The following is a 20419-nucleotide window of genomic DNA, read 5'->3' on the forward strand; positions in this document are numbered from 1 at the left end:
ATTTGAGTTTCTCTTAGTATTAATTCAGCACTGTTGAGTTTTTAATAGTTATGGAAAACATTCCAAATGATCATAAAAAAAACTAGCAAGAAAAAATTTAGGCCTGGATTAAATCAAATGATGGTGCTATCATAGCTATTATAAACTATAGCTATGGCACCATCAAAGACTTTAATTTAATTCAGGTCTCAGTTGCAGGTAGATGGGGTTCATTCTTGCTTTTGCACTTCATTCAAAATAGGACACAGTTCCAAAAAAGGTTAATAAAGCAATGTTATTACCTCATCAATTTAATACAATATTTAGAACCACCCAGTTGAGAATTGAATAAAAACAGTATTATTTGTGTCCTTGGAAAAATACAATGGACTGTATTCCTAAAGCATTGGTACCTTGATGCTACAGTATATACAATAAATATTAATATTGTGGTCCAAATCACATCTCCTTTAAATTATTTTTCTTTTAGTCTAATGGGACTTTTTGCCAGAATTCAAATCAATTCACGGAATCAGAATCAAACTACTTAAGTCTCTTCATGAAATGACCTTCATCTTCTATATAGTCTTTAAACTAATATACATACTGTATAGTATTTAAGCAAAATTGACTATTTTAAATGACCAGGAATGGATTGAAACTTGCTTGTAACAGCGTATTTATTGTAAATAGTTGCCTTTCCTTAACATTGTTCAAAGGATCTGTAATTTTGCACAAACAAACATATGTTCCGGACAAAGAATTTGTCACTGATCTACATGACAACAAGGAACAGTAAGGATAGGGTCTTGTGAAACTTTCTGTATTGCAGCAGCTGGTGTACGGCTTTTAGATGGTATTTTGGTAGTTCAAGTAAAGAAGACTAAACACATTGCACATGTGTTTCTTTATAATAATTTCAAATGATGCTTTGCGGTTCTTTTCCTTAAAGAAAGTGTTTCTTATTGTCTCTTTCATGAATAAGCTCAGTCTAGTTTACTGCCAACCAAAGTCCTGCCCTGCCATTTGGTAGAATTTCAGATTATGAGGATGGTAGAAATCCTTCAGTTTTTTTATTACTTCCGTGTGGATTTTTGGGTGTGTCCTGCCCTTTGTCTTGCCTAGGCAGTGAGGCTTACTGCTTCCTTCTGGTTTCTTCACGCAAGGAAACCCTTTTGTCTTGTTAAAGTAAAAGTGTTTGTCAGTAATGATTCTTTGGAGGCCAAGAAAATCCTGGACTTTTCCTAGTTCTCCTGCTGGGTCACTTATCAGCTTTTCCCCATGAACAAAGTGGATCTGTGACAGGGGAAAGTAGGCGAGCCATTTCTCTAAGTGTTGAGCATAAAGTCCAATCCAGATTGGACTCCAAAGGGAATCAATTTGTCCTGTAGTCCTGTTTTTAAAAGTAAGCATTTCAAAACTGGGGATGTCGTGAGTTTTAGATATAATCTGCGTATAGTCGGAAATTGCCCTTGTAATTGGGTCCCGTACCACAACAATTAACTTGATGTCCTTTGACATGGAATGGATGCGTGCAGGCGTCTCAGCTGTCACAAAATATCTTGGAGTCTTCTCCATTACAATCTGTCCATCAAGGGCTTTAGGCATCATGCTCCTGCAAAGAAACAGAGAAGACCATTTATGTTCATGATACAGCTTGATAGGTTGGTCTGCATGAAATGTATACATATGTATAAAGCATTGTTTCCATAGTTCCGTGAGTCATTCCCTTGTCAGTGAATTGACAGCAAACAGCCAGGTTGTTGTCAGCATGCTATAGAAAATTAATCATTCATCAGACCTTCAGGCCAGTGATTCTATTGTGCTTGGTCAGTCCTCTGAAGCTCTGAATTTATCGTATCTCACAAATATATGACCTATTCTATGCTATAGTATTTAATTTATTTTTTTACATATTTTGGAACTTTTTGGATTACAATATACTAGAAAATACCATATGCAGTAAAGCATGTAGGGGATGTATAGGTGCTAAAGTGAAAACCAGCAGGAATTTGGTTATTAGGGGAACATTATTGCACATAGATACAGGATCAGGAAAGGACGTCAATTTGGACAGCCTTCCTGGTTACTATAGTAAGAGCTCTAGTAAATAGTTTCTATAGAATGTACCTGGCTACATTCACCAGTTGATTAATGGCATAAAACATGAGAACATTCATGTTAAAACAATTGTGATTATGTTGAAAAATATATTGCTTTGATACATACAGTACAAGAATAGTAATCTATACTGTACATTTGTATTAATTACATTTACCCTCTATCACCATCTCCCTCACCCGCCATCTCACTTTTAATTGCCTGCAGATTAAATTCCAATTGAGAGTATTTTATTGACCAGAGAGAGCTGAGTTTAAATGTTCCTATTGCCCTGTAATTACCTGACTTGATACTGAGGCCAGTGGGAGAATCATGAGCTTGGGCAGCTGTTGAAACTCATGCTGTTTTAAAGTATGGCAAACTCAAAGCCACCCTCTGTCAGGCAGAACACTGCTTACCAAATGGTCTTCAATGACAATGCAATGGCACAATAATGGAAATACACTGCTTCTGTACTATGAGGAAATGTGAACTTAAGCCACATAGACAGATGTTTCAGTTAATACATATATAGTATATCGGTGTACACTGATGACTGTATTAGGACCACAATGACATAATGGATCCATTCTTCAGAATACACTTATGAAGAAACTAACCAAAACAAGTGTTTACTTGACTACTAACTCTTACTGAAGCTATGATTTGAGTGTTTCAAGTTACAGATGAAGTATAAAATGTATTTTGACACATCGGTGTCACAGTGGTATGAACCAATGTTTATAAAAGTTCCCAATAGCAAAAGCAAAGCACAGTGAAAACACTGCCCGGTAAAGCATAGGTAAGCTTTGTAAAGCAAAGCAAGGTATTGTAGGGTGAACTATGGTAAATCCATAGTATAAACATGGGAAAAGAATGGGAAAACTGCAAAATAACTGCGCAAATTTACCGTGAATACACAATGGTAATCTAGGATCATATCAGCACCAGAGCGGAGGGGAACTGGTAGAATGGAACCACACATTTTAAGGTAAAACTTAAATAAACCAATTCAAGTAGACAAAAATGTCACCTAAAACCTAGATTGATGGACACTGATGAATACAATACCACTGTGTCTGGGTCACTGTTTAATATTTGATCCAAATATGTTTTGCTGCGGTCATACTAAAGCTAAAAATTCTACTAGTGGTTTGGGGGTAAAACAATGGTATTATAATAGCATCCCAATTGCATTATTATTATCCAAAGTTTGCTGTAAGGGATGGAAAGATGTTGGAGAGAAAGTCATTATTTGGCAGTTTTAGCCTAGGGACACCTCAATCAAATTATACAGTTCATGACAGAAGATACTGTATTGTTTGCAATGTCCCCTGCATGACAATGCTATGAGGGCTTCCTGAGGTTGCCGCCGCCTGTGACACATTCTGTTCTTTAAACCCTGTCACCTCCGTAATCAGTGCCAACACATCTTAATCAGAACTGTATTAGATCATCTTCTGTCTGTCTTCCAATTCATAATGCAGATCTGTTTAGAATGGACAGTGCCCAAATCTTCTCTCCTACTGACGACACTTGACACATCATCTGAATGAATTATTAAAAGCACAATTCATCTAATGACACAATGCTAGCCTACTGTACATGTCAGGGGTAACCCGGCCAGAAATCACGTCTAACATGATATTGTGTGGAAGTATTGTAGGAGACACCACTTTGTGTAGTTTGAAATGCCTCATCCGAGCCTCTAAGACCAGGTGGAGAGCTTTGCCTGACCCCCAGAGGGGGATGCAGCTATAGAGGTGGTGAAGAGGAGGATGGAGGAGTGAAAGGGCGCATGACAGGTTTTAAATAGTAAGGCTGATTGAAAGTATAGGATGGGGAGTAGCCGTTGCCTCCTGAACCACCCCGTGGTTACAAAACAGTTGATCAACATGAAGTAAAATGGATAAGTGAACATAGATACATGGCAATAAAGGATGCAGTCTTCATCATTAACCAGGAACCAAGTCACATGACCACAACTCAGCAGGTATATTAGGACATAGGCCAATGTGAAGGGCACAGTTTGAGTTTGCCAGAAGAGTTTAATGAAAGTTGAAGAAGAAATTACGGATTTGCTTTGCTCCAATGAGGAGGTTGCTTATTAAATGATAATATGCATGTAATAGAAAGCAGTTCAGCACAGACCTACCAAGGATGCAGAAAGCGTTCCTCAAAAATAGATAACATTTTGGGGAGCCACTGTAACTATACTGAATTTGACATGATTACTCATTCAGAGATGTATTTACAGTAAGCGACTGGTCTACTGGCAACAGAAGTACAGTTATATGCATTTATTCCAGTTATATATTAGATGGTAGTATATCCTCTTTACAGTACATTATGAAAACACAAAAATAAATACAGATTTCCATTCGAGCTGCCCATTTACCTTCTATAACATGATGTCCACCAGTATGTATAATTTCTACCAAGGCTGGACAAATTAGATAATTTTAAAGGCTCTAGAGTAGGTGTACCTTGGGTTTTATATCGCTTTTGGGCAGCAAATTAGTAGCGATCCCTCCTTCAGTCTAAGTGGTACTTTAAATGTGCATTAATAATGAGGACTGATGGGCAGATGTGCAGCTGGCATTAATCACTCTGGGTTACTGACATACAAGGGAAAACAAATGGACTGAGTGCCATTCTTCTCAGCTCCAAGAGGAGAGTGGGCTGCAGATGCGACTAATCTACATTCCATGGCTCGCGTACATGCGAATCCAGTTGCATTTTTAATAAGGCCTGAAGTACATCTGCTCTCCTCCGAGCAAGGACTTCCTGGAGTTTCCTCTGACCTCGTTTAATTTGACTGTCATTCTGCAGATTGCTGTTTTACAGCACCTGCTTGTCAAAGACCATATGAGCCTGTCTTGATTATTTTTTTCTGCTTACTGCTTCCTCCCTGACAGGGTTCTGTTACTGATCCTCTGACAGATGTATATATATATATATATATATATATATATATATATATATATATATATATATATATATATATATATATATATATACACATACATACAGTGGCTTGCAAAAGTATTCAGACCCCTGACCAATTCTCTCATATTACTGAATTACAAATGGTACATTGAAATTTCGTTCTGTTTGATATATTATTTTAAAACACTTCAACTCAAAATCAATTATTGTAAGGTGACATTGGTTTTATGTTGGGAAATATTTTTAAGAAAAAGAAAAAAAAACTGAAATATCTTGCTTGCATAAGTATTCAACCCCCACACATTAATATTTGGTAGAGCCACCTTTCACTGCAATAACAGCTTCAAGTCTTTTGGGGTAAGTATGTACCAGCTTTGCACACAGTGTCAGAGTGATTTTGGCCCATTCTTCTTGGCAGATTTGCTCCAAGTGGTTCAGGTTGGTTGGACGACGCTTGTAGACCGCAATTTCAAATAGTGCCACAGATTCTCAGTGGGATTGAGATCAGGACTTTGACTGGACCACTGTAGGACATTCACCTTCTTGTTCTTGAGCCACTCCAATGTTGCTTTGGCCTTGTGCTTGGGATCATTGTCCTGCTGAAAGGTGAATTTCCTCCCAAGCTTCAGTTTTTTAGCAGACTGAAGCAGATTCTCTTGCAGTATTTTCCTGTATTTTGCTCCATCCATTCTTCCTTCAATTGTAACAAAATGCCCAGTCCCTGCTGGTGAGAAGCATCCCCACAACATGATGCTGTCACCACCATACTTCACTGTAGGGATGGTGTGTCTTGAGGCATGGGCAGTGTTAGGTTTGCGCCACACATAGTGCTTAGAGTTTTGGCCAAAGCTCTATCTTGGTCTCATCTGACCACAAAACCTTTTCCCACATCGCAGCTGGGTCACTCTCATGCTTTCTGCCAAACTCCAGACATGCTTTCAGATCTTTCTTGCCACCCTCCCATACAGGCCAGTATTATGCGGAGCTCTTGATATGGTTGACTGGTGCACCATTACTCCACTCCCAGCCACTGAACTCTGTAGCTCCTTCAAAGTGATTGTTGGCCTCTCTGTGGCTTCTCTCACAAGTCTCCTTCTTGTTTGAGCACTGAGTTTTGAGGGATAGCCTTTTCTTGGCAGTGCCTGGGTGGTGTGATGCAGCTTCCACTTCCTGATTATTGATCCAACTATGCTCACTGGGATATCCAAACACTTGCATATTATTTTGTACCCTTTTCCTAATCTATGCATTTGTATTACTTTATCTCTAACTTCTGTAGAATGCTCTTTGGTCTTCATTTTCCTTCAGATTCACAGACTTACCAATGATCCTTCAACAGTGGAGTTTTTATCCAGAAAATGTGGCAGCAACTTTAATGGTTCACAGGTGGACGCCAACGGTAAGGTAATTGTGTCCTCGTTAGGGCAATTTCTTTCATCGGTGCAAACTGGGAGCTTCCACAGCACAGGGGTTGAATACTTATGCAAGCAAGATATTTCAGTTTTTTCTTTTTCTTAAAAATATTTCCCAACATAAAACCAATGTCACCTTACAATAATTGATTCTGAATTTCAGTGTTTAAAAATAAAATATGAAACAGAATGAAATTTCAATGTACCATTTGTAATTCAGTAATATGAGAGAATTGGTCAGGGGTCTGAATACTTTTGCAAGGCACTGTATATATATATATATAAGAAAATGTTTTTAAAAAATGTACACAAAAAGTTTAAAAGATTAAAAAAGATTTTATTTTCAGTACGTTTCGGGCAAAAGCCCTTCTTCATCTGTTTAAAAAGAAACAGCTTTTTTTTTAGTATTTGCTTAATATTCGATAGCTTTCGAGAAGTTCGAAGTTGACTATAAAATCCGGTCCTGTGAAAGTCTTGTGATGTGATTTATAGCTGGAATTGAGTAGATCTGGTCGGGCAAGAGCAAACCACTCCCCATTCTCAACCCACTTATAGTCAACAAGCAATAGCTGCTTTTTGAACAGCGAAAAGGGCTTGCTTTGATTCCATGAAATTTTGCTTGAAATTCTTCTTGTATTATTACCACGAATGCTTTCATGTCCTTGTTTTCAAAGTGCTAACTTTGATTTGGTCCAGCCCTAAGTTTAAAATAGTTAGTGTTGCATTTCTTTTGTGCATCAGTATGTATATATATATATATTATATATATATGTATATATGTATACCATATTCATAATATGTGTGTGTGTGTGTGTGTGTGTGTGTGTGTGTGTGTGTTATATATATATATATATATATATATATATATATATATATATATATATATATATATATATACACACACACCAAGACATTAGCCTGGTAGATGCGGCTAGGTTATACACGATTCATTATTTTATCTGAAATCAAATGTCAGGCCATAAAACAACATTGTCAAAGTCATTTTGCAGAAGAAGCAACCACAAGGCAGACAAATTGAAAAAGAAGGAAATGTTAATGGGTTCAATGTCTTGATGCACTCTCTGCTCTCACCTTTCAGTGCAGCAAATGCAAGTGCAATGTGACCTCATATCAATATTAAGTAATCAAACTGAGGCTTCTGAAACTTCTAATGAGAAGAGATTCCTGATAATCCCTTACGATAATACATTCTCAATTACCTCACCCCGGCAAGTACTTACCCTAAATACCCTTACCCTTGCCCATTAGAAAGCCACGAAGTCTCTTCAAAAAGCTCATCAATAATTCATAGTATTTTAGTAGCCTATTAATCCCTGGCATGTTTTTTTTCATCTTTTATAACCCCTTTCCCATACAAAGACAAACTTAGTTTATCTTGCATCTTTGTCACATTAAACTTTGAAATATAATTAGACCACGAGGAGTGATTTCAGATCAGGGATAAATAAAGCTTTAAAATGAGGATTACATTTTTGGAACAACAAAACACATTGATTTTGGTACCAGAAAATGATTCTACTGAGTTGTATTTGAAATGCCTGCTTATCCAGAATTATAAAAACGCAAGCCAAGATTTAAAATTGCGGTTTTGAAACCATTTTTTAATTGATTATCCAATTAAACTGAAAACTGTGAGAAAAGTACAGTGGATTTGTCAGAAATATGTGGATTCAACTAAGAAACCACAGTCACATGCAACAGCACTCAAACACAATACATTATCTTTCCCGATTTCATTATTTAGCATTGTTTATCCTTAACTGAAAATATACTCATGTAAAGAGTAACATTCAAAAAGATACATTTCTCTGATCAATATGCACTGTAGGTAAAACACAATATGTACAGAAATTATATATCTCAGAACTTTTGTCCTCTGTTGATTAAATGGCCAACTCCAGGACCATTAGTGGGTGATAATGAACCTCAAAACATAGTTGCCTAATGAACTATGTCATTTGAGATTAATAATCACAGACAGGCAGAATCAATAAATGTTCTTTCTAATCAGGACTATTTAGAATTGTCAGTACAAAACCATCTTGGTACGATAGCCTGAAAAGTCTTGCCAATAGTTCCTACTAACAACTGTTTCCATCTTTTTAAATCTTTATCAATATATAACTGGAAAAAAGACCCTTGCCAGCTGATTCATGACATCATTTACCTCAGGCAGCATTAAGTACCTAACTGCTATTTGGTTCTTTACTTGGCCCAATAACGCTGTGATACTGCTGGGATAAAAACAACACAGGAAAATAATTCAGCATGGAATCTATTTAATTGATGTCATTTACAAACAGAAATGTATGAAATAGATTAATATGATCTGCTGGAAGTTTGTTGAGGGTTGCATTAGAGTGATTGAATGTTTAATACATGCGTTTTACTGTTGAATTCATAATACAAAAGAATCTCCCATCAAAATAACGTACAAAAAAAAAAAAAAAAAACTCAAAAAGGAAGCCCAATCCTGCCTAATCCACTGTATATATTGACCTTTAATATCCATATTGTATTCTCTTTGTATTCTCTTTGTCCTGTATTCCCTTTCCCTTTTGTGTTTTGCAAACCCCTTTGGGAACTGATATCCCAATTAGCTCCCCAAGTCATGGTCCAGCTTGAATTAGCGTTCACTGGCTGTTGAGGGTTCGGGACCATGGCTCCCCCAAATCTTCAATAACAAAAATATTTACCTGCATACTTTTGAAACTGATGAAGGGTCCTCAATATGATCTCCTCCAGGTCTTATCATACCACAGCTGATCAAGCTCACTACCACTACTCATGACTGCTGAAATGATTTACAGTATATACACACACACACACACACACACACACACACACACACAATGTTGTTTTGACTTTGATTCGAAACTGTGAAATATTGAGGGTAGGGAATTAGGGCAGTGTCCTTTACAATATACCATTTACTGTTAATGAAGGATCAAATTGTTAAACAACAAGAATTCACTGTACTGTATATATCTATTGGTTCAATTGGAGGGTATAGCACTAAAATGGTCAGTGTCAACTGGTCTTGATTTAGAGAAAGGTACCAGAAAGATTAAGTTAATATACAATTGTAAAATAAAGATGCATGGAAAGTATTAATGAACAATTTCCACATTTAGCCCTTTCTTGGTCTATACTGTAAATCCATATTTGCGACCAAAATATTTGGCGAATCACACCCATAAAACCTATTTTGCTCCATAAATGTTGGTGACCTGTTGCAATATACAAAGTATGTATTGTTAGTGGAATTTGACTTCGTGCCAAAAATCTTAGCAGTTCATAGGCGAAAATCACATAATAAAAGGCTCACAAATATTTATGACTTTACAGTCTCTTCTTGAGAAATGCAAATATTGTGTTTTACTATTTTAAATCTAGGCCTTGTTGTTATTATTATTAGTTTTATTCTTTTACACCCTGGTTATCCTGAGAGCAGGATAACTTGCTCTCGTTGTGCTAAAACTATCATTGGCAGGCTGTTTTCTCTGAGGTATTTTGAATAAGCTAAATTGCCTCCTCCTCTGGCCAGGGTATTGATTACGATGGGGTATGCTAATGTAGGCCTCAGCTGGTTAAAAGGCGGCAGGTGGAGTTTATACACAGAGCCTGCTGGAGCCCCATCAGTAGCTTGCTGTGCTGAAACAGATGTGTGGCAATTACTTCATCGTCTTCTGAGCAGAGACACCAGCAACAACAGCAGAGGCTTTACACACACCCCATCACACACACACACACGCACACACACACACACACACACACACACACATATATGGGAGCCTTGGAGTCTTACCTTAATAAATATACAAGCAAGATATCTTGAATACCAGTGTGGACAATGTTAAATAGAAATGGAGTTTATCCCTACGCCTATCTGATCCCACTATATATTTTGTGTATTTGCGAGCATTTTGTTTTATGAATCAAATCTAGCCATATGACACAAACATACACCAGAAGTCAGAAGTAAAACGATACTATTTTTAGAGAGATTTTAATCGGATTGCTTTAAGACTAAAATATACAACTCATTTTCCAGTGTTAATAACATTTTTCTATATTTAACTTATTTAATAAAGTTATAATTTTATGAAATTATAATCAGAATGCTTCATTACACAAGTCATACTACCTTTACTTGATATCCTGGCAATATTTTTCTACATATAAAAATGTTAAAGTGTCTATATACTGATAATGATTTTAACCAGCTTGCTACACTGTTAGTTAAGTAATAACAATGAAGTGATACATTTATATAAAGAAGATGGGGTGTGTGAGCTTAGATCCAGCCATCCATTTCATTGCACAATAGCCATTAAAAAAACAATCAATTGTAACAGTGCCCTGCCCACTTGCAGCCCCACATCCATCACGGGATCCCTGATGCTGCAGCCCCTGTTAATTCCCAATGGTACGTTAATGGGGATTGAATTAAAAACAGACTGTCTGGTCCTCAAGGTGATTTTATAAAGTGCAGAACAACATGTGCAATGAGATGCACCTGTCTTTATCCTGTAATACCTTAGCTGAACCAACTACAGTAAATCTTTACTAAGTAGCTAAATCAACTTAAAATAAGCTTACATTTTCAGTAATTCATGTACCTAAACACATACTGTAGATAGCTTTTTTTATTTATCATACTACACAAATATATTCGCCAATATTAAATTATAGTAACATACAGTATCTGGTGTTAGTTAACATCTTGTTTAGCTGAGCAAAAATCACAATATGGTGGATAACCTAGCGTGGTTACCCTGGTGATATTTGGAAGGTCATTTGAAAGTTTTTGCTCATAGAAAATTGTTTTGTTTGCAGATGAAATCTTAATAAAAACTCCTATTTCATAATGATGCATTGATTGCTACTGCATAGGTCCTTTAAGTACCTTTGGGGACTCAAAACTGTATAGCTTCTGTTTTACCATACAGCACAACACAAGCTTTTTAGATTATATACTGTAAAAGTGTCAAAAATTGCCTTTTTCTAACATCACCTTGGGTGGCCACTGTGTTATTATATTGTCATGTCACAGAAGGCCCTAAACAAAAAATTAAGTAATAAAATGCCTCCTAGTTACAACACGATGCAATAACTGAGTTAATTCACGGTTAGGCCCTGTTTATAGTAAATTATCACATAGATATATACATATACATGGCCTTCATAAATTCACTGTTTTCAAAATGGGAAACAACAAGGAAGCACAGTATTTATTGTATTATATTTTTGGTGGTTCATATAGAAAAAAAAACTATAAATATGAATCTATATTCATAACAATGAATAACAAATATTAGATACTGTAAACACTTATTCCAATAAACATCTCCCCCCAGCAAGATTCCTGGAAATGGATTGATCCTTGGCAAAGGACCACTTAAACTGACTGGATCCCTAACCTTCTACCGTTAAAAGCAATTGAGCTTTATCGGCCGTCAGTCCCACGAAGGACTGTGTACACGACACTTCACTTTTACTCTCTTTTATCCTGTCACACACTCCACTGAGCAAGCAACTAATGCTGTGTTTCTCTTTTAGATCTGAAAAGGAAAATAAAATATTAAATTGATCTCTTTCAAAAACAGACTGTACTTAAAAGTGAAACATGACCTCTATCCCTGTGCAAGGATTATAGCAGCACAGGATGAAAGCCCTTGCTAATTGTAACTGAATCTGCTCTGAAACCACTCTAATACCGTATCAACTCAAGGTCAAACTAGGGCTATCGATTGAGGACACACTAGAAGCACAAAATCTGATCTATTTTTCTTAGTTTGCCATAGATCTAATCTTTGCAGAGTCATTTATTGTGCTTTTCTTTGAGCTCAAATTTATTTGTCTATAAACATCTGTTACACATCTCTTTCTTTTAAATCTGATTTTTAGTTTTAAAAATGTTTTAGCACTTGGGATTTCTTATTCTAGGGCCCACTTATAATGATGTCCAGCAATATCCCTGATGGTACACATGAACTGGCCAAGGAACATCATTAACTTCTATAGAATAAATGACCTAGGGTAAAGGTCAAGTGACAGGACTCACAAGTTTTATGCAGTGTTGTGGCATACATATGGTACTGTAGGGTTGGCATGCTCCACAATACACTTTATTCAAATACATATATTGAAATGTTTCAGATCGAACAAAGAAACATTGTACAGTATATGTATATGTATGTCAATCCAGACTGATATAAAAGACAATACATATTTAAATAGATATTAAAATATTAACCAAATGCTTTTAAAATATATAAACAGTGTACACTTATTTGTTTAATAAAGCTGATCTGTATGTACTTATGTATGTATGTATGTATTTCTAATTAATATTATTTTTGTAATTAATTTTGATTTGTTTAGGTTTCATATGTTTACAAGGAATAGGAACAACCCAAGCATATAAGTTTTAATAATATTTACACATTTGTAAGCTTAAGTTTCTTATTTTTGCCAAACAAATATTTATTTAAATGCTATGCAGAATATTGTGAGTGGATGGTAAATATTATCTTGACCTTTCTGCACATAGTCTTAGAATATAGATGTGTTAAAACAATCTGTGATTGTACTACGAAAAGTCATCTTTTTACAATTCTTGCTGAACAAATTCCTATTTTTCCAAATGATAAATTATTTTAATTTTGATTAATGCTATTTAGATGTGTACATATTTTTAAAACTGACCAGAAACAACAATTTAGATACATTTATTTCCATATCACATGTAAATGGCCCATACTATTTATAAAAACTACAGGCCATACTGTTAGTTAGTTAACAGAGAAAAAAAATAAATTAGAAAGCTTTAACTGAATAAAGGCAACTACACACTAGACGTGATGTGACAAGCGAATATGTGCAATGATGCAACAAAATGAATAGAACCTATACTTTTGATAATTATCTTTCACACCACAGGCGATGCGGGGGCGACACGGGAGCTCCACCAGGGCGACACTGGAGTGACACAAAATAAATAGGAATCCTATTTTCTGTGATTTGTTCACATGACAACTAGGGAATTGAGCAATCAGAGAACAGCTTCAATGCACATGGTGGTCCACCAGGTTGAAGCAGTCTCCAAAAATAATACCCAGAGCTTAATCACAATTATAAATATACAAGTGAAAGATAATGAAAGAGTCTATTTCGAAGGAACTGGATATGCCTGGTATGTATCATTTATTGCCATAGCTGTTGAAATACTGTCAGAGAAGACATGATGTTGACGGATTTGTACCAGTCTTGATTTAAGTCTTGCCAATAGCAATTTTTTTATAGTTTTATATTTGTTTTGCGTCAGCATACATCTGCATGGATCTGACAGTTTTGGTGTGTAGCGGCCTGAACGCGGGAGTTTCAAATAAGAACCCTTAGATGCGCTGTTGTTGTTTCTTACCTGTAACATCAGCAGGTTGTTTCTTGTTTTATAAAAAAAGGTTGTAAACTTAACCGAGAGGTAAAAGCTTTGTGAATAGGGCTCTGTACATCACGCATCATCCATGAGTCCAGATCATCGCCATTAGATAAAAGCAAGATCCCTACACAGAAATTACATTGAAACATTTGGAAAACACCTAAACCAAGCTTAGCTTGCAAAAAATAGGGGTTTCAAATATGAAGCATTGAATTATGGAATCCCTAAACCAATCTCTTGTTCATTAAAAACTACAATATCTTGAAATACAACATCACTGGAAATAATAAAATATTGCTTGAAACAAACATTATTTGTCATCTTTCAAAGAATGCAAAAGCAAAATTTTGTTCTACTTATTCTGTATTCCAGTTTAAACCCCCAAATGATAAATGAAGCAGAAATTGAGTGCAAATAGCCTTATTTACGCAGCTATAGAAACTTCTGGAGGTCATGTTATTTATCTTGTCCATATAAGGATCTTTGTTTTCTGGAGAAATTTACAAAGTACATTGACAGCGAAATCCAGCAGGAAGCATCATACATCAGTTTGTACAGTTTCAATATATCATTCTTCAATAGAAAACATGCCTGTCCTTTGATTTGAAATAGGGTGCTGGGTTTTTATAAAAACTTCACTAAGATCTAATTCAGTGTTTTCGATTGTTTTGTATTCTACTAGGAATGAGATTTTATGACTTCTTGATCAAAGCAGAGTAATAATGATTGATATAAACACTGTCTTAGTATGAATAATCTTCTGTTGGGAAATATGTGCATCAGCGTTTTAGCACATGAACCTAAAAAAAGAATGATGCTGTCTACATTCTGTTTCTGTGGGTGAATGTATTTTTTTTTTTAATCTTGTATTGAAAGTTCACCCATTACTGTAAAACGCTTCTAGTTAGTATTTTTATATTAAAACTCACCCTAACAAAGTACCACTAGGAAGACATTATAAGGTAAACTTTATACTCACCTGCCTAAACATTTGCCTACTTCACCCATAGTTTGAGCACAGAAATATAATAAAAGAACAAATGTACATTATGGTTCTAAAACGTGTGTTATTTGTCAAAGCACGGTTTTTCCTAAGGTTTCTCTAATGCACATACACAGACTGCGATTCAAAACTTTACCTCATGAGTGATTTAAAGAATCTTTTTTTCTAACTTTTTTTTTTTTTGTTATGAATACAAAACAGTTTAAATTCTTAAGAGGCCAATAACAGTCTACAGTTTCAGGACTATCAAACTGGATTTTATTAATAAAAAAACATACTTACATTTAAAAAAAAAAAACAGTATTTAAATAACTTTTACTTTTACTTTACTGTAAATACTCATAAACTTTTTAATTTATGAACAGGGTCCAGTGTTCGTAAACAAACACACCTCAGACTTAGATTCACCTTCTAAACTGCTTCTCAACATTTCAGTTTTATAATCATTTTGGGGAAAAAATTGTACAAGAAATATTTGAGTAAAGACTTAAAATATCAAATTGCATTATTTTTAGAATGTAAATGTAACATAAGGGCTACAGTATTTATGTATTTGTTGATGTACGTTATTAATTACTAAATCTCATTGTTACACTGTGCTGGGATTAGGCAAGGAGCCAGCTGTCCCGTCAAGCTCTCTTCTGAGTAAAGATATTCTGCCTATTGCTATGACTGTCAACACAAAACAAATGTTAAGATTCTCTCTGTGTGTTTTACTGCTTTTATTTCTTTAGATCATCCATATTGGACGACAAACCCAATTAACCCTTTCTACAAGCCATGAAATTAGGTTTGTCTTGTAAAAATTATATTATCCAACAAAGTAAAGATGTTTCTTACTGTCATATTAACATAAGTGACTGATTACCCTAAATTATAAAATGCAATTACCACCAAACCATGCTGATGAGAGGCCACAGATGGGGTATACTTTTACCACTGCCGGCTTTCATAGTGCCTGGCAACAAATATTGGCAATTGATGGTGGGTACAACATTATTTAGCATTACATTGTACTTTGCATCAACACCTTCTAAGTAAACCTACTCAAAATTTCAAAGTTTTATATATATATATAATGCACAGCCCAAATTTACCACCCTCAATTTGAGGAAAAATAAAACATCAAATAAATCTGCATTTACAAAGATACCACCTCAGTTACACTGTTGTACTGTAAAAAACTGATCCGAAACAGTGTTGTTGTAGATTATCCATGGCGCTAGTTTATTGTGCTGCTTACTATAGTACTTAAGATGGCGTCTATGTGGTACACACACCCCTCACTCACTTATGGCATCACACATCCCGGCAACAGCAAGCACGACACAACACTCCACTACACCAAGCAACATGTGACCCAGCAACCACAAAAAGCATTGATCGCATTACAAACACGTGTCAGAATGGTATGCACACCACCAACAGAACATAACATACGCACATGGAGAATACTAACACAATTTGTAAGTGGTGCATCCAGTAAAGGCGCTCTGCGTGGAGTGCAGGATGTGCCCTATAGCCTGGAGATCAAATCCAGGCTATGTCACAGCTGACTGTGACCGGGAGTTCCTAGGGGGCGGTGCACAATTGGCCGAGCACTGCCTGGTTAGCCGAATGGCCTCCTCTCATTTGTAAACTTTCTTATGTTCTTATATGACTATACAGTTGATGTGTGGGTCTCTAGCCAGCGTAATAAAGACAACATTAAAACAAGCTTTGCATTAAGCCTTTTCTTAACTGACAGATTATCAATGTTTTATAGAAAACAATAAAACACAGCGATGGCAAGAACACCTCAATAATAAGAACTGTGGCAGCTATTCTTACTAAATCAAAAACATAACAACATAACAATCTGTTGGTCTTATGACAGTGATAACTCTGTGATGCATAACTCTGTGATCCATTAATAATAACCGTGTGGCTTCCTACAGGATGCTTTATCTACAGTTATTGGGCAGACATAGTTACCAAAAAAGATAAAATAAGTAGCCTTTATTTAAAAATACAAAGAAAAAGCATACGCACTCCAAAATTTTTTATTATTATTGCTGTTTTTTCTCCCAAAACTTTAAACTATTCCTGTTCACATGTGGTGTAACCTATCAACATGTAACTTGGCAGGTATCATCCCATGTGGATCACAGTTCAGATGCAAAAAAATATTGAGCTCCTGAGTCAACCAAGACGGCGGCCTGACACATTTTTTGGAAAAACTTTTCAAAATCTTCTTGGGAACTGGTGAACCGGTTGATCTGAAACTTCACATATGTCATCAGCAACCAAACCTGCTTCAAGTTTGCGAAGCAGAAGTTGCTGCGATACATTTTACTGTCAGAATGGCTGCCACCAAATTTGCCAAAATGCGGCCAAACATCAGACTGCTTCTGTTTGCAAACCGTTTAACCACTTGACCGTTTAACTTGGTAGGCATCATCTTGGGAACAATGGAATTCAAATATGGCAAAATGGTGTTCTTTCTTAAGGCAATGATGGCAGCCAGACCTAGGTTTCGTTATTAAGTTTAAAAATGCTTCAGTTGAATATGGTTTAGTTGATTAACTCCAAAATTGACAAGCATCATACCTGTGTTAATACGATTGACTTTTTCAAAAATGGCATTTGTGTGTAAAGCAAGATGGCCACCTGACGCATTTCTTTAAAAACCTTTCAAAATCTTCTTGGGAAACGGTGAACTGATTGATCTGAAACATTGCATACGTTACCAACAACCAAACCTGCTTCAAATTGCGAAGCTTAAGTTGTAGCCTTGTTCACCTGGTAGAATTAACAGTGCCATTTGAGGATGTTGTGGATGAGGCCTATGAGAGGAAGAAACTTTGGTGTGATCAACTAGCTGCTGAAGCGGAACAGTGAGGATGGAGAGTTCAGGTTCTGTGTAATATATATATATATATATATATATATATATATATATATATATATATATATATATATATGTGTGTGTGTGTGTGTGTGTGTGTGTGTGTGTGTGTGTGTGTGTGTGTGTGTGTAATTTGCAATTTAAACCAATTCTGAATATTCGCTGTACACAGTTTTACTTTTATAACTATTTAAAATGTCCGTTTGCATCGCTTATACATTAAGTCATTTATATAATTTGATATACCAACTGGACCATATAACATTTAACCTAACTCTTGTTTATGCCTTATCCCACTGATGTTAACACACTATTGTGCTGTCCAATACACATGACTTCACACGGTGTTACATTTCTAAAACGTGTGAATCACATGCAAACGTGTGAATGCCATGCATTGCTGTCGTGTCACCGTTAATTTCGTTGAGACAGCGGACAATCAAACAATAACACAACTGTAAAACTGTTCTGAGTTACACTGTACCCAAAGCATTTAACAAACAACACGGTTAATGGACATAAAATACAAATAAAAAATAAACCTTCACACAACTGTATTGGTTTTGTGTTACTTGTAAGTACAGATTTGCGACATACTAAATTATTTTAGTTTTTCAGGCATTTTCAAGATCAGGGATTTCATTTTTGCGCATATTTACCGAACCATTTAATTGAATATAGATTTATGGCATACTGCCTGCGTGACCACCAGGTATGCAGGCTAACAAGACACGCACAAAAAACAAAACAATGAAGTCTATTCAAAAAAAGTTAAACAATAAATAAATAAAAATAAAGTCATGCAGTACATACTGATATTCTGAGATCTGAAAGTGCTTAGATCCTACTGTACCCATGAATCTATGAAAATGTGCCTTATTTCTTACCTGTACCAGTTCATCCCTCTTGCGTAATGTCTATCAAAGAAATGCGGTTCGGATCCCAAGGCTCGAATGTCGGGATGAAGTCGCAAAAATTCGAGGAGTGCCCGGGTTCCTCCTTTCTTAACTCCAAGGATCAGCGCTTGAGGCAGCCTTCGCACCGCTGTCCAGTCCTTGCCAGGATTGTCGTTTTCCGGTCTAGAAGCACTTGTACCTTCTAAAGATGTCATAACTAAAGCCGGGGCCACCATTCCATTAGTGGAATTTGATACATTATTTTCAAAGCTTTCCCCATACGTTTTGTAAAGTAACTGGGGAGGCTGTGTCACAGCAATGCTGGCCACAATATCCAAAGGCAAAGAGTTGCAGCAGCCTGCCAATAAGTAAAACAGGGACGCGCACAGGGTGAAAATTGAAAACATGACCAACATTTTTTGCAGAACTCTTCTGATGTCCGAGTAGTGGTTACAGAGACTTGCCATAGCTCTAGGTAATGACAAATGGAAGCCATGCTTTTAAAAGACCTGTGTCAACTTTAAAATGCACATGCATTTTAAGCAAAGAAATTACTGAGAGACACGACATAGGCACGTTATTTGGGGTGCTTTAAATTCCAAAGTCTCCAAAAGTGGTTAATACGTTTCATGCTGTTTTATAATGAGCCTTAACATTGTGTTCACCGATTCGATCTCCTCCTAAATCCGCCTTCTGTGAGCAGCGCTTCTGCAGTTCACACTGACAGTGCAGAAGATGCTGCATTTAATTTCCGTGCGGGGGTTATCGCAGCATCTGACTGCCCCTCGCCTCTTTATAGGTCTCCCGAGTATTACTGTCCTGAAACGGTGTCATTCATTCATTAAAATGTACTCATCAGCCGGTGTAAGAAAATATATTACAGCCATGATTTGATATTGTTGTTTTTGCTTGTTTGTTTTTAATACTGTAAATGAGTTATATAAACTAAGCACATACTTACCACATACATTCTAACAGTATGCGATACTATATTTATAAATACATTTTATTTGACATTCTCCAATATACTGACAGAACATGTTTTACATTGTTTTTAAACATATATTGTACAATCTTTTGGTTAACCTACAGTAAACATATTGCAATAGATGTACTCTACCAACCTATGACATAATATCTTTTCAATGCATTGTAATTTATCTGGGTATGGTGAGATAAGTGGTTCTAAGACATATCGAAAAAAATATCCTAAATAAAATACTGTGTGCATTTAAACACACAACAATTCAAGTAAAAAATCTATCTATCTCTTTCTCCCTCTCTCTCTCTCTCTCTCTCTCTCTCTCTCTCTCTCTCTCTCTCTCTATATATATATATATATATATATATATATATATATATATATAGATAGATAGATAGATAGATAGATAAATAGATAGATAGATAGATTGATAGATAGATAGATAGATATATAGAGGAAGACCCTGTGTTTATTGGTTTGTTGCTATAGGTATTGTATTTCTAATGTGACTTTCAGAAATATAAGATTTTAGTTTTTTTTAGTAGTCCATTAAAAGGTTTTAATCAGGTACTCTATTCATATAGCAGTATACTGCATTTTATCTTTAAAAACAAGTGTGACAGACCCAGTACAGCAGAAAATATTCTTAATTCTGCTGTGGTATGACAATATTCACAAAATAGACATACTTAGACACCAATATGGGATTCATAAACCCTTATGGTTCTTGTAAATGCAAAGGGCAT

At 35.8% G+C, this 20419-nt stretch overlaps 1 protein-coding gene across 1 annotated transcript; it reads right to left on the minus strand.

Annotated features, from left to right (window-relative positions):
* Positions 1-975: 975 nt before the first annotated feature.
* Positions 976-19158, minus strand: LOC121296242 (heparan sulfate glucosamine 3-O-sulfotransferase 3B1-like). Its single transcript, XM_041221585.1, has 2 exons — positions 18683-19158; positions 976-1594 (listed from the first exon to the last, which is right to left on the minus strand). The coding sequence occupies exons 1-2, from the start codon at positions 19156-19158 to the stop codon at positions 976-978; spliced, it is 1095 nt and encodes a 364-aa protein (XP_041077519.1).
* Between the last annotated feature and the right edge of the window lie 1261 nt (positions 19159-20419).

This window comes from Polyodon spathula, chromosome 21 (assembly GCF_017654505.1).
Source record: "Polyodon spathula isolate WHYD16114869_AA chromosome 21, ASM1765450v1, whole genome shotgun sequence".
In the NCBI taxonomy this organism is placed as follows: Eukaryota; Metazoa; Chordata; class Actinopteri; order Acipenseriformes; family Polyodontidae; genus Polyodon; species Polyodon spathula.